Source organism: Lithobates pipiens, unplaced genomic scaffold (genome assembly GCF_037356315.1).
Source record: "Lithobates pipiens isolate NorthernLeopardFrog02 unplaced genomic scaffold, aLitPip1_a1.2 Scaffold_22, whole genome shotgun sequence".
Taxonomy (NCBI): Eukaryota; Metazoa; Chordata; class Amphibia; order Anura; family Ranidae; genus Lithobates; species Lithobates pipiens.
The window spans coordinates 77,825,311-77,853,020 of NW_027507784.1; the positions used below are offsets into that span (position 1 = coordinate 77,825,311).

A 27,710-nucleotide genomic window follows, 5' to 3' on the forward strand; every position below is an offset into this window, starting at 1 on the left:
CAGAGCCCGGAGATCAGCGTGAGAGTGAGTCTCCTCCCTTGCTCCACCCATATGATAGAGCCAGGAGGAATTTTATCACACAAGCTCCTGAGCAGGGGTGGCGCCCGGTGAGTACATTCCATGGAGGAGGGGGGGGGGACTCTATACTACCCTAGTTTGTCTGTATACCCTAGCCCAGTGATGGTGAACCTTGGCACTCCAGATGTTTTGGAAATACATTTCCCATGATGCTCAGCTACACTGCAGAGTGCATGAGCATCATGGGAAATGTAGTTCCAAAACATCTGGGGTGCCAAGGTTCACCATCACTGCCCTAGCCTGTCACCGCTGTTCCGCCCTCACTGTGTCGCTGCAGGCAGCACAGAGATTACGTCATCTCTCACTGCCCGCCCTCTCTCTGGGGACCCGTCAATGCATATATGCTGTATCTGGTGGCAGGTGGCAATCTGCATTTTGTGGCAGGCGACAAGACAAGCTGCATCTTGTGGAAGGTAACGTGACAAGCTCTCTGGGAACCCTGATGTAATGATACTGTATGTGTATATTTTACATTATATACTATCTCACAAAAGTGAGTACACCCCTCACATTTTGTCAATATTTTCTTCTACCTTTTCATGTGACAACACTGAAGAAATGACACTTTGCTACAATGTAAAGTAGTGAGTGTACAGCTTGTATAACAGTGTAAATTTGCTGTTCGCTCAAAATAACTCAATGCACAGCCATTAATGTCTAAACCACTGGCAACAAAAGTGAGTACACCCCTAAGTGAAAATTTCCAAATTGGGCCCAAACTGCCAATATTTTGTGTGGCCACCATTATTTTCCAGCACTGCCTTACCCTCTTGGGCATGGAGTTCACCAGAGCTTCCCAGATTGCCACGGAGTCCTCTTCCACTCTTCCATGATGATATCATGGAGCTGGCGGATGTTAGAGACCTTGCGCTCCTCCACCTTCCATTTGAGGATGTCCCACAGATGCTCAATAGGGTTTAGGTCTGGAGACATGCTTGGCCAGTCCATCACCTTTACCCTCAGCTTCTTAAGCAAGGCATTGGTCATCTTCTGGGTGTGTTTGGGGTTGATATCATGTTGGAATTCTGCCCTGCGGCCCAGTCTCCAAAGGGAGGGGATCATGAGGGGACAGCAAATTTACACTGTTATACAAGCTGTACTCTCACTACTTTACATTGTAGCAAAGTGTCATTTCTTCAGTGTTGTCACATATTTACAAAAATGTGAGGGGTGTACTCACTTTTGTGAGATATATTATAATATACATAAATATATATATATATATATATATATATATATATATATATACCATATATCACACAAACACCATACTTTAATGCTACGCACAAACTTTCCTCTAGGTACTTCCATATTGAATTTATGTACCTCTATGTCTTTCACCTCACACAACAATATACCAAGAAAGCAATGTTAGTGCAGCAGGTCACAGACACAAACTTCACTGTTTTGACTACATTAAACAGAGCAGAAATCTATGTAACTCACCTGATATGACGGTGATGATGAGCTTTCCTTCTGGGGACAGACAGGATATGAAAAACTCCAAGGTTTCTTTTATTGGAGTTGTATAATATACCGTCTGAAACACATGATAACCGCACTTCACTAACCAATTTGTGCTTAAAGTAAAACTTCTTTCTTTAAATAAAACTACTAATTACGACAATAATAATATAAACATAATACAGTGTTGAGAAGGTTTCATTTTAATCTGCAGCTGCTAATATTTTTTTATAGGGGGAAAAAAAAAACATTCAAGTTTCGTGCTCTTGAAAACAATCATTTGTGACGGAATTTTTGCATAGGCTTAAAAAAGAGGAAAAAGTTTAGCTAGTTCAACAAATAGAAAAAACAATTACATAGAGAACCTTTGTATGCAGAATCCTATACCCATAGCTAATCCAGAGAAAAGCAAAAAAACCTCATAAAACATGGTCCAAATTGCTCCTGGGGGGAAAAAATTCCTTCCCGATTCCCCAAAGGCAATCGGATATCCCTTGGATCAACATGCAATGGTGTTATTACAAATCAATGTTAGCATCCTGTTATAGTTTGTGCTTTTACGAATGCATCCAGCTTCTTTTTTTTTTTTAACAATCTGCTGAGCTGGCCAGAATTATATCTCGAGTCCATTCTGCATTTTCACAGCTCTTACTGGGAAGAAGCCTTTCCATATTTGGAAATCTTTAACTGCAGACATAAAGTGAATAACTATACACAAGTTCACTATATGGACCACTTATGTATTAACCACTTAAGGGCCTATTTTTCAGACTCTGTGTTTAAAAGTTAAAATCATTTCTTTTTTTGCTAGAAAATTATTTAGAACCCCCAAACATAATATATATATATATATATTTTTCTAACACCCTAGAGAGTAAAATGGCAGTCATTGCAATACTTTCTGTCACACCGTATTTGCACAGCGGTCTTTAACCACTTCAATACAGGGCACTTAAACACCTTCCTGCCCAGACCAATTTTGAGCTTTCAGCGCTGTCGCATTTTGAGTGACAATTGCGCGGTCATGCTACACTGTACCCAAATGAAATTTCATTTATCATTTTTTTCCCACAAATAGATGTTATTTTTTGCGCTACAAATAAAAAAATACCGAAAATTTGGGAAAAAAAAATGTTTTTTTTTGTTTCAGTTTCAAAACTTTGTAAATAAGTACGTTTTCTCCTTCACTGATGGGCACTGATGGGACTACACTGATGGGCACTGATAAGGCGGCACTGATGGGCACCAATGAAGTGGCACTGATTAGGTGGCATTGATGGACACTGATAGGCGACACGGATGGGCGACACGGATGGGCGACACGGATGGACACTGATAGGTGGCACAAATTGGCACTGATAGCTGGCACGGATTGGCATGGATGGGTGGCAGAGATGGGCATGGATAGGCGACACAGATGGGCATGGATAGGCGGCACAGATGGGCATGGGTGGGCACTCATAGGCGGCACAGGTGGGCACTCATAGGTGGCACAGGTGGGCACTCATAGGCGGCACAGGTGGGCACTCATAGGCGGCATTGGTGTTATACTGTACTAATGGATGCCAATCAGTGCCAAACAATAATGCATGCCAATCAGTGATGCCCATTGTGGGCACTGATTGGCATCCATTATGGGCACTGATTGGCATCCATTGTGTTGACTGGCATCCCTGGTGGTCTAGGGTGGCATACCTTGTCCTGGGCATCCCTGGTGGTCTGGTGGCGTCCCTGGTGGTCCAGTGTGGGCATCCTCGGGGGGGCTGTGCTGATAATTGATCAGCACAGACCCCCCCTGTCAGAGGAGCAGCCGATCGGCTCTCCTCTACTCGCGTCTGACAGACGCGAGTGAGGAAAAGCCGATCACCGGCTCTTCCCATTTACACTGTGATCAGCCGTGATTGGACACGGCTGATCACGTGGTAAAGAGTCTCCGTCGGAGACTCTTTACCGAGATCGTAGTTGCCGGGTGTCAGACTGACACCCCGCAAAAACGATCGCCGCGATGCGCGCCCCCGGGGGCGCGCAGCGGCTCATAATCCTGAGGACGTCATATGACGTCCGGTCAGGATTATGAAACCACTTTGCCGCCGTCAATTTGTAATAGGGCGGGCGGCAAGTGGTTAAAGCACACTTTTTTTGGAAAAAATACACTACTTTTGTGTTATTTTTTTAATTAAAAAAATCAGCCCATTTTTTTTTTACTTTGATACTCAACATGTCACGTTTCAAAATTGCGGCCGCTTGTGGAATGGCGACAAACATTTACCCTTAAAAATCTGCATTTAAAAATTTGTACAGGTTACCAGTTTTGAGTTGCAAAGGAGATCTAGAGCTAGAATTATTGCTCTCGCTCTAATGATCGTGGCGATATCTCACAAGTGTGGGTTTAACCCCATTTTCATATGCGGGCTACTCATGTATGCGTTTGCTTCTGTGCTTGGGCTCGTCGGGACAGGGTGCTTTTAAATAGTTTTTTCTTATTTATTTTAATTTAAAAAAAAAATTATATTGATGCTGTCCTTTAAAAAAAAAAAAAAAAAGGGTCACTTTTATTCCTATTACAAGGAATGTAAACATCCCTTGTAATAGAAAAAAGCATGACAGGACCTCTTAAATATGAGATCTGGGGTCAAAAAGTCCTCAGATCTCATATTTACACTAACATTTATATTAATTTGGGGAAAAAAATTCTCCTTTTAAGAGCATTGGGTGGAAGGGACGTTTTGAGGTCACTTCCGCCAGTCAATGCTGTGGAGCCGAGTTGGGGTCATCTTCCCCTCAGCAGCCAACCAAGCTGGGGAAAGGACCCGATAGTCTCGGCCGCTACCAGCGGCTCCGGTAACCGGCGGAGACCATCGGAGCACGGGGGGAGGGGAGCCTATCCCGCCACTGATAAAAGGGATCTTGCGCCAAATCTACCACAGAGACCACTTTTATCTGGAAGAAGGGGATACCAGACTTGTGGCAGCTAGCTCCTGCCATAACAACCATATTCCTCTTCAAAAAGCCGCCGTATAATTACAGCGGGTGGTCTGTAAGACCCCTTTCACAATGCGGGCGTTTTTCAGGCACTACAGCGCTAAAATTGGCGCCTGCATAGCAACGGAAAAAAGTGGCTCCATTCACTCCAGTGTGAAAGCCCTCTGGCTTACACTGAAGCGGTGCGCTGGCAGGGCGTCACAAAAAGTCCTGCCAGCAGCTTATTTGGAGCGGTGAAGGAGCGGTGAACTCACTGCTCCTCCACCGCTGCTTCCTGTTGAAATCAATGGGGCAGCGCTGCGATACCTCTGGCAAAACACCGCTCCGGAGGCGTTTTGCAAGCGGATTTAACCCTATTTTGGCCGCTAGCAGGGGGGGGTTAAAACAGCACCGCTATCGGCCGAATAGCGTCGCTAAATCGATGGTCTTTACCACTGACTTCCTAGGTGGCTCGGTATGAAAGGGGTCTAAGTGGCTAATATATGTTAATCATATCCTCCTTAATTGTTTTTTTCGAGAGAATAACTTCAGTTCCTCTAGTCTTTCCTCATAGCTGAGCTCCTCCATTCCTCTTATCCAGGGGTCAAGTCCTGGGAAAAAAAGTACGGGAACTCACCCAAGATCCCCCACCCCCCACCTCAAAAATACAAAATGTGTGTATATTGCCTTTACATCAGGGTCCACAGAGTTCCCCCTTGCAGTGTAAGGGGGAATCCTGCAGACTCTGATGTAAAGGGGAATGCCGGGAACTCTGCCCCCTTCACTTTGCCCCCTAGTGTTCTCTGTATCCTTCCACTCCCCCCCCAGTAATGTCCTCTGCCCCCTTCACCCCCCCCCCCCCCCCCCAGTAATTTCCAGTTCCTGGAACAGTGGGGGCTGGTGAGATCTCAACTGACTGATGGTCTGACAGCGGTGTGGTGCTGTTCCTTCATTGACCATGAGGCAGCAGTGGTGGCCCCGTAGAGTGGAGGCTAGGCGGTATCGGTAGTAGTGGAGATGTGTGCAGCAGCGGGGTGAAGGAGGAGGAATTGGGAAGGAGAGTGGAATGGGGCACACCTGTGACATCACACACGAGGCATGCCGATTCTACAAGGTTTGCCTTTACACTGGGACTCTCACAGCCGGTGTTTGGGACTCGGGAGTTGTAGTTTCCTCCTGCGCTGCTCAGTTCTCTCCAGGCTCCACACACAGCCACCAGGAACTTGAGCGTGGTCTGGACTACAACTCCTGGAATGCAGCGCAGTAAACTGCCCTCCCAGCTCAGCCCGCCCCTGTTCAAAGGCCAGTCCTGCTAAAGGGAACTGAGTTCCTGTTGTGGAAAAAGTACAGGACTTGAGCCCTGCTCTTATCAGCAGATAACACGGCTCCCCAAATCATCACAGGCTGTGGAAACTTCACAGTGGTCCACAAGCAACTAGGATTATGTGCCTCCACACTCTTCCTCCAGACTCTGGGACCTTGATTTCCAAATGAAATTCAACATTTTCCACAGTCGGTGATGATTTGCAGAGCCATGTCATCTGCTGGTGTTGGTCCACTGTGTCCAAAGTCAGCACAGCCCTCCACCAGGAAATTCTAGTGCACATCATGCTTCCCTCTGCTGACCAGCTTTATGGAGATGCTGATTTCATTTTCCAGCAGGACTTGGCACCTGCCCACCCTGCCAAAAGTACCAATACCTGGTTTTATGATCATGGTATCACTGTACTTATTTGGCCAGCAAACTCGCCTGACCTAAACCCCACAGAGAATCTGTGGGGTTTTGTCAAGAGGAAGATGAGAGACACCAGACCCAACAATACAGATGAGCTGAAGGCCACTATCAAAGCAACCTGGGCTTCCATAACCCCTCAGCAGTGCCACAGGCTGATGACCTCCATGCCATGCCGTATTGATGTAGTAATTCATGCCAAATTATTGAGTGCATACTATACTGTACATGGACATACTTTTCAGCAAGTCAACATTTCTGTAAAAAAAAAAAAATCTTTTTTTTTTTTTATTGGTTTTATGTAATACAAGCTCTCCTCACTTACCAGGTTCTGTTCCAATGACCAGGACATTAAACAAATTGGTCATTAAATGAGGAGCCACAAGCATCAATATTTTAAGCATTCTTAACTAATGTACTGTATTGTGAAAAAAAAAGGGTCCGAACACATAACTCCAGCTCAATAACGTTGTTTTCATTTGCATAAGTACAGAACGCAAATGAATATTCTGTACTGTACAATACAATGATGTATAGCGCGCCGTTCGGGTGGGGAGAGCTGATTGTAAGTCCAAGCGTTAAACAGGTAAGTCATTAACAAGGAGTATCTGTATTCTAATTTTTTGAAGATACAGAATTTGGGGTTTTCACTAGCTGTAAGCCATAATCGTCAAAATTAAAAGAAAGGAATGTTTGAAGTATAATCACTCTGTGTGTAACGCATCTATATAATATACGAGTTCCACTTTTTGAATTACTTAAAATACAATTGACTTTTTGATGATATTCTAATTTTAGGAGATGCACCTGTAGAATGTGTATGTGTGTGTGTGTGTATATATATATATATAATATATATATATATATATATATATATATATATATACATTTTCTTATATATAATCTGTGAGCTCCTTTGGATACAGAAACTGTTGTAAATGGTTCTATGGACTCTACTCTGTAAAGTCAAGCCCATATCTTTTGAAATACATTGTAACACTAAGCAATCCATATCTTTCTTAGGCTGGTGCAATAAATTACATTTATAAACTGCAGATACGATCTAAAACTACTTGTGAATACCAAAAAAAAAAAGAGTAAAACATCAAAATTGCATGCAGTTACTGGAATTCATAGAGTAACTGATGACCTCTGGTGGACACTACCGGTACTGTAACACAGTAAATATTATACAGGGTTTATATTATTATACAGGATTTATATTTTTATACAGGATTTATATAGCACCAACAGCGCTTTACAACTCGAGGGTAGACAGTATAAATACAATACACTTTAATACAGTAGGAATCAGAGGGCCCTGCTCCTTAGAGCTTTCAATCTAAGAGGCAAGGTCAAGAGATACAAAAGCTAATAACTATGGGGGATGTGCTGGTGGAGAAAATAAATGTACACTCCCTGTTGTTAGGTAGGGGGCCAAATAGGCTTATCTAAAGAGAAGGGTTTTCAGGGATTGTCTAAAAGCAAGCAGAGTAGGAGCACGTCGGACAGATTGGGGTAAGGAGTTCCATAGTATTGGAGAGGCTCTGGAAAAGTCCTGGAGGCGAGCATGGGAGGAGGTGACGAGGGAAATAGAGAGCAGGAGGTCTTGGGAGGAACGAACGGAACGATTAGGTTGGTGTTTTGAGACTAGGTTAGTGATGTAGCTGGGGGCCGAGTTGTGGATGGCTTTGTAAGTTGTTATTAGAATTTTGAATTTAATTTGTTGGGTGAGTGGAAGCCAGTGGAGGGATTGACAGAGCGGAGTAGCAGACACAGAGTGATTGGTAAGGTGGATGAGCCTGGCAGCAGCATTCATGATGGACTGAAGAGAGAATAGACTATTTAGAGGTAATCCCATGGGAAGGGAGTTGCAGTAGTCGAGGCGAGAGATGAACAGGGAGCGAAGTAGGATTTTTGTGGTGTCATTGGTCAGGAAGGGGCATATTCTGGAGATGTTGCAGAGGTTGAGACAGCAAGATTTGGAAAGTGTTTGGATGTGGGGCCAAAAAGATAGTTCAGAGTCCAGGGTTGCACCTAGATCCTTGGCATGCGGGGACGAGCTGATAGTATTGCTATTGAGTTTGACAGAGAGATCCGGAGCAGAGGCACGTGTGGGAAGAAAAATCATGAGCTCCGTTTTGGATAGATTGAGTTGGAGGAAGTGGCGTGACATCCAGGTTGATATGTCTGCTAGTAAATTAGTAATACACGAGGAGACTGAAGGAGAGAGCTGAGGGGTAAGGAGATAGATTTGGGTGTCGTCAACATAGAGATGGTATTGGAAGCCATTGGAGGCTATTACCTGACCCAGGGAGGAGGTGTAGATAGAGAATAAGAGAGGTCCAAGAACAGAACCTTGGAGGACCCTGACAATATGAAGGTAAAGGCAGCTGAATGGCTTGTTTTGAAGTTTACAAACTGTTTTTCTAGTTACTTATATCAAACATTTATTTTAGAAATCAACATTCACGTACAATGGACAGCCATGTACAAGGTCAATTTTTTTAACACTTCACCCAGAAGAAGATACTGTTCACCTACAGGAGGCAAACTTTTATTTTCCTCAATGAAACCGCCAACCTGCAAGTATTCACATTATCTGAATCCAGTTACCACTCAGTCCTCTATAGGAGCCCAAGCTGTCAGCGCCAGCTGGAATTGAGAGCCAGTAGTTGAGCAAATTGTTGACTACTGGCTCTCAAAAGGGTTAAAGCCCCATACACACTATCAGATTTTCTGCTGATTTTTACCAAAACCATATAATATGAGGTCAAACCTCAGGAGTTTCAATTTGTATGCAATCAGGCAGGCCCTTCTAATACATGGTTTTGGTAAATATGAAGACAAAAATCAGCAGAAAATCTGATAGTGTGTATGGGGATTAAGAGGTTAAGCAGAACTTGTGTTGAAGTATGAGGGACGTAGTTGCTGAACCCATAAAGAGCTGGGCACAATACATGCAGTTTGCAGAGCTGCCCATTTCAAATAACACGAGTCCCAGTTACTGGGTCCTGCTAGATATGAGGTTTGCTTCACTAGATGAACTTCCTGCCCCCCTCCCCCAACAGACCTAATACCGCTTTTATTAGTCCTTCTGTTTACTTTGTAACTACATTACCTGAATCATATGAATGAGATCAAACTTCTTAAACTCATTATTTTCTTTGGCGTCTTGTCTGTACTGAGCTGTGATCTTTTCGTGCCAAGTAAAAGTTACACCCCTCAGTTCTGGCATTTTGGATAGATTGGCTAAAAAACAAAACCATAAATGACACTATCAAGACTGTATAGTAAATTAAGTAGTGAATAGCAACTAAATAAATGCACATGGAATATAGAGGTCAATTCCCTAACGTTTACCGCATGTGATAAGAGTATCATGTTATTAATTTGCATAAATTATTGCATGCGCTAAACTAAGTCCAATTCTCAAAAAATAAATAAAATACAATAACGATTATGCGGTATTTAACAGGAAAAAAAAAGTGATTGTAAAGTCTTGTTTAAAAAATAAAAACAAAAACAAACATGTTATACATGCTTTTGGACAGAGTAGCCTGGATCCCCCTCTTTTCGGGTGCCTCGAGTGCCCCCACAGTCAGCAGCTTCCTATGGGGGCACCCGAGCCGAGTCACAGCTCCATGTGTCCATTCAGACACAGAGCCCCGACCCGCCCCCCCCTCCCCCGGATTAGCTGATTGACTTTGATTGACAGCCACAGGAGCCAGTGGTGCCACTGCTGTGTTTCAGCAAATCAAGAGTAGTGTCCCGAACGGCTTAGACATTCGTGGACATCGCTGGAGAGAGATGGAGCTCAGGTAAGTATAAGGGGGGCTTCTGCACACAAAGGCTTTTTTTATCTTAATGCATATTGGTGGTATTTGATCGGGGTTTTTATTTTTTGTGCTATAAACAAAAAATGAGTGACAATTTTGAAAAAAAAAATGCAATATTTTTCCTTTTTGCTATAATAAATATTCCCCAAAAATGTTTTTCCTAACTTTAGGCTGATATGTATTCTTCTATATATTTTTAGTAAAAAAAATAAAAAATCGCAATAAGCATATATTGATTGGTTTGCGCAAAATTTATAGTGTCTACAAACTAGGGGATAGTTTTATGCCATTTTTTTTTTACTAGTAATGGCGGCGATCTGCGATGTTTTTTTTTTTTTGCGACATTATGGCAGACACATCGGACATTTTTGACACTATTTTGGGTCCATTGTCATTTATACAGCGATCAATGCTATAAAAATGCATTGATTACTGTGTAAATGACACTGGCAGTGAAGGGGTTAACCACTAGGGGGCCGTGAAGGGGTTAAGTGTGTCCTAGGGAGTGATTCTAACTGTTAGGTGGCTGGGCTTCAACACACAGGACAGTGATCACTGCTCTCAATGAGAGAGAGCGGTGATCACTGTCCTGTCACTAGGCAGAACGGGGAAATGCTTTACATAAGCATCTCCCCGTTCTTCATCTCCTTGACACAATCGTGGGCACCTGGTGGACATCAACACAGCTTCTTAAAGGGGATGTACCTGTACGCCCTTTTGTCTACCAGCACCATTCTGCCAAGTACATTGGCGCGCGCTGGTCGGCAAGCAGTTAAATATTTAGTTTATTAAAAACTACAGCACCAGCAGCTGCCTGTCACCTCTTTCTCTCTCTCTCCCTTATGTTTTAACTCATCTGTACTTGCCTCCGCCTGCCCACCGCTCCAATCCCCCTACTGTCTGGGTTCCCCTGTGTGCTGGGGCCCCTACAGGAGGCCCCGGCACACAGGGGGCATGTTGTCCGGGTCTCAGGCAGAGGGAAACCCAGGCACAGCATTGTAATCCCGTACTGTCCGGGTCAAAACCGGACAGGTGGCAACCCTACCGTTACCACAACTAAAAAGTGTGAATGATACCCCATTCTGTGAAATACAGCTGGTACTAATTATGGGACCCTATCGGCACAGCAGCAGCTGCCTATTGTACATTGGTCCATACCAATAGACACATCACTTACCTTTGTAAAGCTCTATTTGTGTATGGTTTGGTTCAATGGTTTCGCTGCAGATCTTGAGATCAGGCCTGAATTTTTGTATTGCTGAAAGTATGTATAAGTCCATTTCACCTGGAATAGAGTATTGGCACAATAAAACACATGGAGTTTTGGCAGCAAAACCTAGAAAACAGGGTAAGTCTTCCAAAACGTTCCACAACCTCTAACTGATCCCTAATAATAAAGCCAACCTTATCACTTAACCCTTGCCTGACCCAAACAATAATACTTGCTATAATTCCTAAAAAAAGCCCCACAGCTTAACTTCAGCTAGATATAAAAGACACGCATTTATTTAGCTCTGTATACATTAATTCGGTATTTTTTACATGCAAGTAGTGTAAGTAGCTGTTAGGAACCATAAACCAGACAGAGAAAGGAAAATGCAGTTAAAATCACACATTCAATGTAACAGCAAAATAAACACAGAGCAGGAACATAGTCTAAAACAGAAGCCAGGGTTTGGAAGCTAGAGCGGGTAATCAAACGAGCCGGGGTCTGGAAACCAGGAGTCAGCGCTGGCCGGAGTCAAAAATCAAGAGCAGGAATCGAAAGCGAAGTCAAACAGCGCCAGATGACGTCGGTGTGACGAAACTAGTAGGGCGTGGCCATGGGACGTGCACAATTCAGTTTCAGCTGTAGCAACAACGGGACGTGTTTTATGCTTTTGGCGTTTTGACACATATTTAATAATCTAAATGAAGTACCCACAGCGGATGACAAACGAACCCCCCCAGAGATCCACATAGCGGCACAGGGGCTAAAATTGTGGGAGGCTATATCACCCCTGCAGGCAGGGCCGCTGATAGGGCAGTACAACCAGCCCTGTTGTACCGGGCCCGGCCAGCAGGGGGGGCCCGAGCAGCTTTTAACTTCTAGCTAAAAAAAAAAAAAAAAAAAAAAAAAACGAAATAACTATATTAACCTGCACCCACTTGATTACTAACATATATAAGGAATATATATTCATTTCCTGGGCCCCATCAGGTTACCAGAGGGGCCCAGGAGGTGAAAGCAGAAGAGGGACTTTTTTTCTATTTTCGGGTGCAGGGATACAATGCTGTGCCGCATGCTGTTCTCAGTATACCTGCACAAACTAAAGTTCTTCCTGCTCACTGTATGCCTCTCCGGCGGATGGATATTACTGTTATACGGCTCCCTTCATCCAGTAAGTGCTGCAGCTTGAGGGACTTATCACTGGGACGGCTGAGACAGACAGAGCAGCAGGAGTAATCTGGACAATGGCAGTGGTGCACAGGCAAGCAGTCCCCTGCACACACACACACACACTGACAGGTCACACTATTGTAGCATGTGCAGTCCCCAGACTCTGTGTGCTCATGGTTATTATCATTATGATGATCAGGGCACAGTAGGTGCTGTATGGCTCTGTCAGTGTAACATGACTGTGTGGTGCTGACTTTCCTGATATATGACTGTACTGTGTGTTACAGACTATAACTCAGCACAGCCATAACAAAGTCAGCATCACACAGTCATGTTACACTGACAGAGCCACACAGCACCTGCTGTGCTCTGATCATCATAATGATAATGACCATGAGCACATAGTGAGATGCTACTTTTACACATGTGATGGGGGAAGGGACAGTAAAAATACATAGCCAAGCTGCATTTTTACCACCCCCAAACCACTCTCCTTTCATAACCTTTCACCCAAGCTTTGCAATTAGGTCCTTTTTCATGCAGACCTGATTGAAAGCTCCGTATGAAGACACAAACTGAATGGGCACAGATGTCAAAACACTGACATCTCTCCCATTCAGATGCAGTTATGATTGGTGGGGCGCTGTAAATGTAAAATATTCCAGCTCCTGCCTCCTGCCCTGACAGCGTGGAGGCAGGGGTGGGGTTATGGGCGGAGCCAGGATGGGTTGTGGGCGGGGTCAATGGGGCCCCGTCAGGTAGGCTGTATGGGGCCCCATGATTTCTAACAGCGGCCCTGCCTGCAGGGGCAGGGTATCTGGTGAGGGCATTACCAATTTTTTTGTCACGTACACTGGAATGATACTCAGCATTTACCCTCACATCTCCTGCACGAACTGTCTGTACAAATCTTTTGGGACTTTGTGGAAACTTTTAGTGCTTCCTTGCACCTGTGCATTTGAGGACTTACTGACTACTTATGAGAGACTTTTATACTTTAATAGTTTTGCACCTTTGATACATTTGTTTGTATTGTCACAAATTAATAGTCTAGTAGCTCTTTAGAGTAATGATTGTATACTGGGCTTGTATACACTGATATATATATATATATATATATATATATATATATATATATATATATTATTTTTATTTTTTTTACCACAATTAAGCATGGACATTATTTGATTCATATATTTTTATTGGTATCATTTTAGCACGGTTATCATTTTTCTTTTTAGGATTGGTACAAATTTGCACGGATATAATTAGATTTATTTTTAATTTTCACTGATATTTTATACACTAGAATGTGGCTTTGACAGGCACACTTGGTTACACCTTACAAATATATATTTATTTAATCACAATAGAGGTTAAATAATAGAAGTACACATATTTCTTTATTTTTCCAATTTTTATTTAACTTTCAATTTTAAAGGTATAGCGCCAGATCTGTCTCTTTCCTTATACATGTAATATATAAGCTGTACATCTGTTATTCCGTGGTTGGATGATCATTTTTGGGCCATCTGGACGTCCGGGAGTTCTACGTGCCCATTTCAGCTACCGATAAGGTAAGCGCTCTGTGAGCTCATTGTTTAAGGAGGATCCCTTAAGAAGCACTTTACAAAAAGCACTTTACTCGTTCTGGAAGAATTCTTTGTTTATCCAGGATCCATTCTGGCTTTATGTGTTTGGACTTTGAATTTTGAACATTCAGCACTTTGCACTTTATTTTAATGTTTTAATATTTTGGAGCATTTTGTGTTCACTTTCTTTTTAATGCATCACGTGTTTACTTGCTATTTGCATTATCACTTTAGAGGTTGCGCTTATCATTATTTAGCTTAATCACCTGTAGCGCCGGCTCCTGAAGAGCGTGCGCTATGTGTTTTTGAAATTTAAAAGTTTAATCTAAACCGCAGTTTGGTTTGGGTTTAATTACTCCAAATCTTGACCTCAGCATCAGTCTGACTAGACTACAGGGTGTTCTGCCTAGCCATGCGCTGCCGCTTCTGGCAGGCATGGTAAAACAGTCTGGGTACTTTAAGATTACTTTCTCTCTGAGCCCGCCCAGTGGGAGTGTCACTCTTGCTGTGCTTTCTGGGAGAGGGTACTTAAGATGCGTATGTCACGTGTTTCAGGGTTCCGGTCCAGAAGTATGTTCTGACAACATGGTCATCCTGACCAGCCCCCAGGACGCCTATGGCCTGGGGTGCGGATCCACCTGACTTTATGTCTCGGGGCTGGCTAGCCCGAGGCGAGGAAACTAAAGGAAGGATTCGGAGGTGGTCCTGTGCCGTCTCAAGTTGTGGAGAGGCCCAGCAACTTCGAAGTTATCCAGGGCAGGACTCTTGGGGAGAAGGCCACGCAAGGGTTGGCTTCTCAAAAAGAGCCTGGTAAAGCTGAAGGACCTTAGCGAATCCAATCTCGTGGGTATCGCCGGACCGGCTGCAAGATACTGGTACCACACGAGCGTTCTACAAGTTTTCAAGTTTCCTTGTTCCTGTTCTCTAACAAAGTCTGTGGCAGAGACTTGTTCCTGACTCAAGCACCCTGTTGGCTGCTAGGACAGGTGAGAGAAGGACTATCCGATTAGGGTGAATATCCAGCTGTGAATGGCTATTCTCTGGATTTATTCAAAGTAAGAGAGTTCTTTCATACCGTTTTTGACACTAAGAGTACCTGGATTTTCCACCTAAACCCTCTAATCCTATACTGAGAGACTGTTTAACTATGTTTTTTGCAAATAAAAATCCCTTTGTCGTCAGTCTCTATAGTTTTTGGACATCTACCACGGGAAACCCCTAGACGCATACGAGGTGCAGAAGGTAACGGTAAGCCCAATAAAACCAGCTGCTCCTTCGGGGGTCAGTGGTACACACCTAAGGATAGTCAATTTGGTTTAAAAATATACTAGTTAATTACAATCATTCCCAACTGTTATTGAGAAAAACATAAATAAAAATGTAAAAATATATAAACTGACATTATAAAAAGGGATTAATACACCAAATACTTTAATTGCAGGTATTAACCCTATACAGCTGCCAGTATACAATATTTTTCACTGCTGTTCACTAAGTAATTTTGTATATATTGGCAAGTTGAACAAGATCTCACCAGGTCCACTCCCAATGCCTAGGACTTTATACTGCGATTTTTCTTTTGTAGTCCTGAAAGAGAACACAAACATGGCCGCCATCAGTCTTCTGCATTCCAGAGGAGAATAGCGGAGCATCTGTCAAAAAAGTCTGATATTGGCAAGAGAAAGGTATTTTGATAAAGAGACCAGAGCAATGTGTGAACAACAGTAAAGCACCCTCATTGTTGAGTTTGTTTTGAGTGGATGAGAGGTGAAATCTAATTGGTTGGAAGTCGACTTTACTGCATTGCAGTCTAAACTTACTGGAGGGTAAAACATTACTTTTTTTAATAGATCAAAACAAACAAACAATCTCCTGCATTTAAAGTGGAGCTGCATGAATAATCGTTGAAAAAAATCGTGATCTCGATTCAACCACCCCTAAGGATCTCTGTACAGATTCATTCATGTAACAACAAGTGTAGAGAGTTCTCTCCTCCCTCAGCTGTAAAAACAAAACAAAAAATGTGGAGCCTGCCAAGTTTTTCACACGTGTCTGTGCTGGTAGATAACTATAAATGTATGTTTTTGTTCTTAGATCAAAGGAATGACCTTCGGTCAGTAAATGAGAGAAGTTTAACCACTTAAAGACTAAACCTTTTTCTGACACTTACAAAGTTAAAATCTGTATTTTTTTTGCTAGAAAATTACTTGGAACCCCAAACATATATATATCATTTTTTTTAGCAGAGACCATAGGGAATGAAATGGCAATTGTTGCAATTTTTTATGTCACACTGTATTTGCGCAGCGGTTTTTCAAATGCAATTTTTTGTGGAAAAAATGCACTTTAATGAATAAAAAATAAATAAATAAAAAACGAAACAGTAAAGTTAGCCTGATTTTTTTTTTTGTATAATGTGAAAGATGATGTTACGCTACAAGAATCGTGATCTTCTAAGCAAAAAAATTGTGATTCTCATTTTAGCCAGAATCATGCAGTTCTAACTTAAAGGTGGACCCAGATGCCTTTCTAGACTTTTATCCTGCCTTATCTGGATATGTAACACTTTGCTGCCAAAGACTGGGGAAATTTGAATACACTGAAATCATAAAATAGAACAGAGGACACACAGGCCTAGTGCATTATCCTCAATATAAGTCTTTAATAAGTAAAACAGAAGTAAGTATTATGCTCACAAACAAATGCTTGTATCTTAGCTTTCCAGAAAAAACCCCATCAAGCTCAAGTCCATGATGAGACTTCCACATCACAGAAAGGAATATCAGTAGTATAATAGGCTGATGCATTTCGAGGCTTACCTCTTCCTCAAAGCCCTGGGCTCTGAGGAAGCCTTGAAACGCGTTAGCCTATTACACTGCTAGTATTCAATTTTTTGATGTGGAAGTCTCATCATGGACTTGAGCTGATGTTGTTTTTTTTTTTTTTTTTTTTTTTTTTTATGGAAAGCTGTGATACAAGCATTTGTTTGTGAATACTTGTAGATAAAATATGCGTAGCACTAATATTCTATCAGGTAAGTGGTGTATCAATGAAGATGATCAAATAGTGAATTACCACTAAGTGAAAGTGCTAACTGGAGTGTAAAAATATATATACAACCATAAACACATAAAAATAAAGTGCATTAAATTGTCACAAAGAAAATAAAAGCATATGTCAAGTCCAAGATTGTAAGGAATAATCCAAAAAAAGGCTCAGACAGGAACATGCACCCCAGGTGGAAAATTCCAAATGGAGACAATGTGATTGAAGGCACCACCACCTTTTACATTGATAAACCACTTACCTGATAGAATATTAGCGCTACACATTTTTTTTATCCATTTACATTGCTTTTTGTCTACAGCTTTGTTGGCAGCCATTATTCTTATATATTAGTCACAGTGCGGTATATCCTTTTTTCTTTTGTTTGTGAATACTTGCCTCTGTTTTACTTATTAAAGAGGATAATGCACTAGGCCTGTGTATCCTCTGTTCTATTTTATGATTTCATTACTTTTTAATGTCTCTATTTAGTACTGTTACTCCTGAAGAAGCAGTAAAAGTCAGCGAAACATGTAGAGGATGTCTGTGCACTGAGAAGTACTACATCTCTAATGTTCCATCGTGGAGTATATCTAACATCAGTGTAATGTATACTTCCTACGGCTTTATCTTTATTTCTGCTAATTTTTGTTGTTATCTGTATCTGGATACCTTGTTTTTAATTGTAAATCATGTATTTATAAAACGTAAACCTTTATTTATTAAATGTGTAATATGTCCAGGGTACGGAGACAGTCCATTTTTTCTATTTGCATTAGGGACCTCTGTGGGGAATAGTCTCCTTGCATCCATCTACTTTTAACGTCAGTATATGCCAGTCTACTTACCCTGAGACCAGTTCTGGTATCTTTGTATTGAAAAATTGCTTGACATTGTCATTCTCATTCGACATTACATTGGCAAAATTCACAACTTTCATGCTGTAAGATTCATCAGAGTACATATGTTTTCCTGTAATCTCTGGGTCTGGAGAGTCTGCACTGTCTGATACAAGAACTGGTGCTATTTCCATCATTGGTACAGCCTATGTAAAATAAAATATAAAATAGACGAATTACACTAGGCTGCTCACTTATCTCTACAAAATATTATAAAAAGACTGCAATCTCCATTTAGATTATGTAAACCATAGCTCCCAACTTTACAACTTGAAAGAAACACAAGGGAGGCAAGTAAGTGCAGAAATAAAACTAACTTTCTACCACCCCTCCTACCATCCTCTAACCTATACTGATGGTCTCCCCCCCCCCCCCCCCTTACCTGGTGGAGCCAGCAATACTCACATAAATCCCCCATCCAGGTTTCTTACCACCATCAGTTCCAGTGCTGGGGGTCTGCTAATCCAGTCCAAAGATGCCCTGAGACCACCTGTCTCCCACTGATCCCCTGTAATGACATCAGTCCTCTTCTGAGAGGTGGCTCTTTAACAGGAAATGTCCACATCATGAAGGCAGACAACCCAATAAGGACCCCAAGCTGTGAGTAACCAGGAGCTAGCACGATTCTTGGTTTGGCCATTAGGTGGCGCCCTTCCCTAGTATATATAAAAGTGAGTTGAGTTGCAAAGGGAAGATCAAGTGGAATATTTGAGAGAACAATTTGTATTTGGAGCTGGCCCTCATGGGACCTGGTGGGGCCATTCAAGTATGTAATGCTTTCAGGTGTTTTGTATTTACTGGCGAGGGAATACTCAAAGGAGTCCTGAAACCCCAGATAGGACTGGGATAGAGGAATAGGAAAGAGTGCCTGACCTGGGAGAGTATTGATGTCCACTATCAGAATTTGAGTGCCCTGATGTGCACGCATTGATGTTGTTTACTTGAATGTAAAGCATTAAACAGTAAATGGGCATGTCTCTAATTGCTACTGGTGGCCTATTCCTTTATTTGTATAGAAAGATAAAGTATCCATCAAAATGCAATACAACGAAAGCACCAAAGGTGCCTTGTCACACCAAACATAGATACAAGCCACGGAGATACAATTCGAAGCAGAGTTGTTTGAAAGCAAGTTAGTATAACATCACTGAGCTTCTCACCTCACCAGATCAGGTAGTACCCATGTGCATTCTGCTTGCGTTGTATGAATGGACACTTCATAGTTTTAGACAGAGGGAAGCTAGATTGTAGAGGCATAGGGTCACCCAAGAGAGAGAAGAAGTGATGAGGAAGGAGAGGGGAGAAAAGAAAAAGAGAAAGGAGAAAAGAAAAAAAGGGGAGGGGGAGCCAGGGTGATGGAATGCATGGATTCAACAGTATGAATGATGGTGGCCTATTCTTTGAACTAGTGGGCAGGGGGTACCATTGATTACAGAGTGGGGTTTTAATAATGTGGCACCCTCTAGTGTTCTACTAGTGTCAGAGAAGGTAAAACATATTCTGACTCATTAGAATCCGAATAAGTGCAGTGCTAAATACAAAGTATCCCCTGAGGAATATAGAGTGCATCCAATAAACAATATTATAAATAAAGTACAATACACAAATTTTATTGTGTTCTTCTATAAATCAAACAACATGATAAATACTAAAGTGCAATGTGCAGATGTGGTCCATATAGTGTCCTTATGAAAATCAATTGATGGTGACAAAACCATGCCAGTCCATTATATGCATAGTGAATGAACGATCTCTCCACAATTATCCACCCTTAAAGGTATTTCTCAAACTCAGAGTGCTCCTTCCATCGGTGGTGCCCTCACCTTATAGACTTTTTAAAATGTGCCTTTAGAAATGATTAATCCTTTGAAATGCTTTGAATAGTATTCCTCCTCCTTATATGCTACCCGTAAACTCCAGTCACATCGGTCAAAGGGTTAAACCTCCTTGCTGCTCCTCGTGAACTCCAATCACATCGACCACATGCAAAGCAATCAGATCTGGCAATAGTGCTTTATGAGAAGCATTGGATTAATCATTTCTAAAGGCACCTTTAAAAAGACTATAAGGTGAGGGCACAACCAGTGGAGGAAGCATTAGGAGTTTGGGAAACACATATACGGGTGGGTAATTGTAGAGAGATTGTTTATTCACAATGCATATAATGGATTGCCATTATTTTTTCACCATTGATTGATTTTCATAAGGACACTATAAGAACAATACAGACAAAACTCGAAAAATTTGAATATCGTGCAAACGTTTCTTTCACTAATGCAACTTAGGCCTCATGCACACGAGACGCAGATGAAACCTCTGTCAAAAAAAAGCTGAAACGCGCGTTTAGAAACGCGCGTTTTGCCGCGTTTGCATGTCGCGTTTAGACGCGTTTAGACGCGTTTAGACGCGTTTGCGTTTAGACGCGTTTATAAAGATAACATCATGTAGACCCTCCCCAAGCTCTCAAAGCATTTTTTTTAACTATTTCTGCTATTTTGATCAGAGTGAGCAGCAGCAGCATAGAGAGCAGTTGTACACTTGCATTTGCCGTGTCACTTGCCACGGCACCTGCCACAAGTTGTGGATTGTCCACTTGCCACGTCACTTGCCACAAGTTGGGGATTGTCCACTTGCCACATCACCTGCCACGTCACCTGCCACAAATTGTGGATTGTCCACTTGCCACGTCACTTGCCACATCACCTGCCACGAGATGTGGATTGTCCACTTTCCACGTCATCTGCCATGCCACCTGCCACAAGCTGTGGATTGTCCACTTGCCACGTCACCAGCCACATCACCTGCCACAAGTTGTGGATTGTCTACTTGCCGCGTCACTTGCCACATCACCTGCCACGTCACTTGCCACATCACCTGCCACAAGTTGTGGATTGTTCACTTGCCACGTCACCTGCCACGTCACCTGCCACAAGTTGTGGATTGTCCACTTGCCACGTCACTTGCCACGTCACCTGCCACGTCACTTGCCACGTCACCTGCCACAAGTTTTGGATTGTCCACTTGCCATGTCACTTGCCACGTCAGCTGCCACGTCACTTGCCACGAGATGTGGATTGTCCACTTTCCACGTCATCTGCCATGCCACCTGCCACAAGCTGTGGATTGTCCACTTGACACGTCACCAGCCACATCACCTGCCACAAGTTGTGGATTGTCCACTTGCCACGTGACTTGCCACATCACCTGCCACGTCACTTGCCACATCACCTGCCACAAGTTGTGGATTGTCTACTTGCCGCGTCACTTGCCACTTCACCTGTCACGTCACTTGCCACGTCACCTGCCACAAGTTGTGGATTGTTCACTTGCCACGTCACCTGCCACATCACCTGCCACAAGTTGTGGATTGTCCACTTGCCACGTCACTTGCCACAAGCTGTGGATTGTCCACTTGCCACATCACTTGCCACGTCACCTGCCACGTCACTTGCCACGTCACCTGCCACAAGTTTTGGATTGTCCACTTGCCACGTCAGCTGCCACGTCACTTGCCACATCACCTGCCACGTCACCTGCCACAAGTTGTGGATTGTCCACTTGCCACATCACCTGCCACGTCACTTGCCACAAGATGTGGATTGTCCACTTGTCACATCACCTGCCACATCACTTGCCACATAACCTGCCACAAGTTGTGGATTGTCCACTTGCCACGTCACTTGCCACAAGATGTGGATTGTCCACTTTCCACGTCACCTGCCATGCCATCTGCCACAAGTTGTGGATTGTCCACTTACCACGTCACCAGCCACATCACCTGCCACAAGTTGTGGATTGTCCACTTGCCACACCACTTTCCACGTCACCTGCCACGTCACCTGACACAAGATGTGGATTGTCCACTTGCCACGTCACCAGCCACATCACCTGCCACAAGTTGTGGATCGTCCACTTGCCACGTCCCTTGCCACGTCCCCTGCCACGTCACCTGCCACAAGTGGATTGTCCACTTGCCACGTCACTTGCCACGTCACCTGCCACAAGTTATGGATTGTCCACTTGCCACGTCACATGCCAGTCACCTGCCACAAGTTGTTGATTTTCCACTTGCCACGTCACCTGCCAAGTCACTTGCCGCGTCACCTGCCAGGTCACTTGCCACGTCACCTGCCACAAGTTGTCTATTGTCCACTTTCCACGTCACTTGCCACTTCACCTGCCACGTCACTTGCCACAAGTTGTGGATTGTCCACTTGCCACATCACTTGCCACCTGCCATGTCACTTGCCACAAGTTGTGGATTGTCCACTTGCCACGTCACTTGCCACAAGTTGTGGATTGTCCACTTGCAATTGCAATTGTTTAAAATATTTTTCTAATGGTTTTTCATCATTTGCAATCATTTTTGAGATTTTTAATGTAAAAAAAAAGGTCACCTTTAAAAACGCATATAAACGCAAACGCGGCTAAACGCGGTTGCCGCGTTCAGCCGCGTTTAGCCGCGTTTAGCCCCGTTTTGCGTCTGAAACGCAGAAATTTTTGTCTCTGAACGCATTTTTTTGCTTCTGGAAAAACGTGATTAAACGCAACTGCATATAAACGCAAAAAAACGAGACTGTGTGCATGGACACATAGGATAACATTGAATGAGTTCAGGTGCAGTTGAAAAAACTGTCCAACTGCATCTGAACGCGCGTTTAACTGCGTCTCGTGTGCATGAGGCCTTAAAAGGTGAAATTAATATATGAGATACACTCATAACATGCAAAGCAAGATAGTTCAAGCTGTGATTTGTCATAATTGTGGTGATTATAGCTTACAGCTCATGAAAACTCCAAATCCACAATCTCAGAAAATTTGAATATTATGAAAAGGTGCAATTTTCTAGTCTCAAAGTGTCCCACTCTAAATCAGGTAATTAACCACTTACAGACCGGACCATTTTGCTGGTCAAAGACTAGACCACTTTTTGCGATTCGGCACTGCGTCGCTTTAACTGACAATTCCGGGGTCATGCGACGTGGCTCCCAAACCAAATTGAAGTCCTTTTTTCCCCACAAATAGAGCTTTCTTTTGGTGGTATTTGATCACCCCTGCGGTTTTTATTTTTTGCACTATAAACAAAAATAGAGCCACAATTTTGAAAAAAAACACATTATTTTTTACTTTTTGTTATAATAAATATCCCCCAAAAATATATAAAAAAAACATTTTTTTCCCTCAATTTAGGCCAATATGTATTCTTCTACATATTTTTGGTAAAAAAAATTGCAATAAGCGATTATTGATTGGTTTGCGCAAAAGTTATAGCGTTTACGAAATAGGGGATAGTTTTATGGCATTTTTATTAATAATTTTTTTTTTACTAGTAATGGCGGCGATCAGCGATTTTTATTGTGACTGCGACATTATGGCGGACACATCGGACATTTTTGACACATTTTTGGGACCACTGTCATTTATACAGTAATCACTGCTATATAAATGCAGTGATTCCTGTGTACATGACACTGGCAGTGAAGGGGTTAACCAGTGGGTGGCAGTGTAGGGGTTAAGTGTACCTAGGGGTGTGTTACTAACTGTGGGGGGCTGGGCTTTCATTTAGTGAACACTGATCTCTGCTCCAATCACATGGAGCAGAGATCAGCGTCACTAGTTGCTAGGCAGAATGGAGAAATGCTGTTTACAACAGCATTTCTTCATTCGGCCGCCCCATGAGACGATCGCGGGTATGCCCGCGGCGATCAAGTCCGCGGGACCCGTGACGGGACTCACGGGGGTCCCGACCAGCAAGCGCGCTCCCGATGGCAGGGTGGCAAATTTAAAGGGACTTACAGGTACGCCCATTTGCCTGCCCGTGCCATTCTGCCAACGTACATCGACGTGCGCTGGTCGGGAACTGGTTAAGCCATAAAACCTGCAAAGTGGTTCCTAAGCCTTTAAATGATCTCTCAGTCTGGTTTAGTAGGAATCACAATAATTGGAAAGACTGCTGACCTGACAGTTGTGCAGAAAACCATCATTGACACCCTCCATAAAGGAGGGGAAAGCCTCCAAAGGTAATTGAAGTTGGATGTTCCCAAAGTGTTGTATCAAAGCACATTAATAGAAAGTTATGTGGAAGGGAAAAGTGTGGAAGAAAAAGGTGCACAAGCAGCAGGAATGACCGCAGCCTGGAGAGGATTGTCAGGAAAAAGACATTCAAAAATGTTGGGGACTTTCACAAGGAGTGGACTGAGGCTGGAGTCAGTGCATCAAGAGCCACCACACACAGACTGATCCTGGACATGGGCTTCAAATGTCATATTCCTCTTGTCAAGACACTCCTGAACAACAAACAACAGAAGTGTCTTACCTTGGCTAAAGAAAAACAGACCTGGTCTGTTGCTCAGTGGTCCAAAGTTCCCTTTACTGATGAGAGCACATTTTGCATCTCATTTGGAAACCAAGGACCCAGAGTATGGAGGAAGAATGGAGAGGCACACGCTGCAAGATGCTTGAAGTCCAGTGTGAAGTTTCCACAGTCTGTGTTTATTTGGGGAGCCATTTCATCTGCTGGTGTTGGTCCACTGTGCTTCATTAAGTCCAGGGTCAACGCAGCCGTCTACCAGGACATTTTGGAGCACTTCATGCTTCCTTCTGCAGACAAGCTCTATGGGGATGCTGACTTCATTTTCCAGCAGGACTTGGCACCTGCCCACACTGCCAAAAGCACCAAAACCTGGTTCAATGACTGTGGGATTACTGCACCAAAACCTGGTTCAATGACTGTGGGATTACTGTGCTTGATTGGCCAGCAAACTCGCCTGACCTGAACCCCATAGAGAATCTATGGGGCACTGCCAAGAGACCGAACAATGCAGAAGAGCTGAAGACCGCTATTGAAGCATCCTGGTCTTCCAGTACCTCAGTAGTGCCACAGGCTGATAGCTTCCATGAGGCAGTAATTGCTGCAAAAGGAGCCCAAACCAAGTACTGAGTACATATGCATGCTTATAATTTTCAGAGGTCTGATATTGTTCTATGTACAATCCTTGTTTTAATGATTGCATGTAATATTTGAATTTTCTAAGATTGTGGATTTCATGAGCTGTAAGCCATAATCATCACAATTATGACAAATCACGGCTTGAACTATCTTGCTTTACATGTAATGAGTCTATCTCATATATTAGTTTCATCTTTTAAGTTGCATTATTGAAATTAATGAACTTTTGCATGATATTCTAATTTTTCGAGTTTCACCTGTATCTGCACATTGCACTTGTTTGGTTTATATAAGAACACATTGTGAAAATTAGCATATTGTACTTTATTTATTTATAATATTGTTTATTTAATGCACTATATATCCCTCCGGGGATACTTTGTATTTAGAGCTGCACTTATTCTGATTCTAGTTTGTTAATTCACATGTTTTGGAAGTGTGTTTAGTGCTGTAAACTTTAATTAAATTAACATAGCAGCTCACAAGGTTTCACATATCTATATTATGACTCCTGTTTAAACCCTGTGAGTTGAATCTGGGTCAGGGTTATTAGAGTCCAGGGCAGCATGACTCATATATAGACAGCTCTCTGATGCCTCCACCTGGTTCTGGAAAGTTAGAGAACATTCTGGAAACTAGAGGGCGGAGGGTTGTTCTGCATATTTAGGGGCGCTTAGCCAATCCCCAGGAGGTGGGCCTGGCAGGGGACTAAGTGAGCCCTTAAATAGGAATGAGTCATGCTGGGAAGGGATTATCGTGGAAGATGGAGATATAGTGCTGAGGAGACTGTCAGTGGCCCTTGAGGCAAACCTCTTAGTCTGAGGGGGTGCTCTGCCTCGTGCCGGGGTTTGGTTGCTGGCCTGGGAGGATCCTCACGAACAGGAAAAGCTTGAAAGGAGTCTTCCCTGAGAAGCAGCGGAAGCAGGGAGGACAGTGTGAGTACTACAGCACAGTGAAGGGACATTCAAGGGGAGAGACTGCCACATGTAGCAGGTCTCTCTGGAAGAAATCGGCATGCTTTAATCTTCCCTACCTTGCCCTGGGAGATCTCTGGATAGTCAGTTGGGTAGACTAGTGAAGAAGCAGCCAGGTGGGCTAGCGTTTCCTGCAATAGTAGTGCTGGGACCAGTGTCTACAGGGAACTTGAAAAATAGAATGGGTGGAGCAAAGGAATTTCCACTGAAAGCAAGGCAGGGGAGGGTCAACCATGGCATAGGTTAATGCAAATTTAGCTTTATTGATGGAAAAAATACACATACAATATATAATTTAAGTCCATTCAAGGCAACACAATCTGACTGGACACCTGACCAGTTACCTGACCGGATACTTATGATAAGCTCATTGCTGACCAGAATCGCTGACGGACACTACCAGCGTTCAGCTCATTGCTGTCACAGCCTCTCTCCACGGTTTCCATTTAAGAGGCTATATGGAATGAAATTACCTACGGCTGAAGCATCCATGATATACGAGCGATGAGAGCCCAATGGGCGAGTTAGACTTACCTTTCTCTCCCTCCTTTCCTCTTATGATAATTACTTTGGATTCATGTGGATACCTCTTGACGTGACGCATCAATCTATGTTTATGTTGCCGTGAATGGTTATCATTGTGCTCCACACATTAACTGGGTTCTCTCTAAACACGTGAGAAGCCATGAGTATGCCGATTTATGGAATTTATACGTATTTTTCAATATCGAATGTTGCAATATATAACCTTTGACTTTTATCACCTGATTGGCATATCAGGACTGCAAACTCTGGCAATATGTTCTGACGTCTATGGAAATGTTTACTAACTCTGCTTCTATCCATATGACCCCCCTGTGGAAATATTTACATACATTCTTGTGTATGGACATACAATACTTGCCAAATGGGCTACTAGTTTGAGAAGGAAACGCTACACCTAGAAGAGAATTAATTAGTAGCATCAGGTGCTATCCCTCCTTGGAGACAGGAAACCCATGCATGGAGCTGCGGGGCTATTTTGTTCTTAGCATTTTTTATATGACAACATTGTTTATTACTGCAGTATGGTTTTAAATTATAGTTTGGTACATGGGAGGAGCACAGTCCTCAATAGGGTTATTGTGTTGCCTTGAATGGACTTAAATGATATATTGTATGTGTATTTTTTCATAAATAAAGCTAAATTTGCATTAACATATGCCGTGGCTGACCCTCCCCTCACTTGCTTTCATTGGACATTCCTTTGCTCCACCCATTATATTTCTCATTAGCCCCTTGCTTTAATCGTGGGGGGGGGGGGGGGGGGGGTATCCCTTCTGAAAAGATGAATCGGCTAGTTTAAGATAAATTAATACTCCTGTGAGTGTGGCTTCTGGGATTTTTTTTTTTAAATCAATCTACAGGGCAGTTGCAGATACTCCAGGAAGCAGTTCATGACACATTGTGCCACTTTCCAAAGGGACTGAGAGTTCCTAACCTTTAAGGGGCTGTTGTTGATCTAACAGAGACTGTTAACTACTAAAAGAATAATCAGTTGGCGTTTTACAGAGGATCAAGTGGAGCTGCATATAGAGAGGAAGTTGTCCCTGGTTTTGTCACTCAAGTTGGACATTCCATAATTCCTATTCCTAATTCCATAGCTCATTATGAATAACTTACCTGAGATGGAAGCCTCTGAAGTGACCCTCGTTCTTCTCCAACGCCGCCATCTATCCCGGAGTGAATTCTGGGTATCATGGCTCTGGTGCTGTGACTGGCCGGAGCCGTGGTGACGTGCAGGAGCAGCCACTAACG

At 43.0% G+C, this 27,710-nt stretch overlaps 1 protein-coding gene across 1 annotated transcript in view; it reads right to left on the reverse strand.

Annotated features, from left to right (window-relative positions):
* Positions 1-27,710, reverse strand: part of LOC143923842 (histamine N-methyltransferase-like) — a 63,680-nt gene that overhangs the window by 3,945 nt on the left and 32,025 nt on the right. The window contains exons 2-6 of the mRNA XM_077447761.1: positions 17,940-18,136; positions 15,581-15,633; positions 11,252-11,359; positions 9,357-9,487; positions 1,525-1,618 (exon numbers count right to left, since the gene is read on the reverse strand). Of these exons, the coding sequence (XP_077303887.1) occupies positions 1,525-1,618; positions 9,357-9,487; positions 11,252-11,359; positions 15,581-15,633; positions 17,940-18,127 (574 nt within the window). The 5' untranslated portion in view covers positions 18,128-18,136. The remainder of the gene's footprint in view (positions 1-1,524; positions 1,619-9,356; positions 9,488-11,251; positions 11,360-15,580; positions 15,634-17,939; positions 18,137-27,710) is intronic.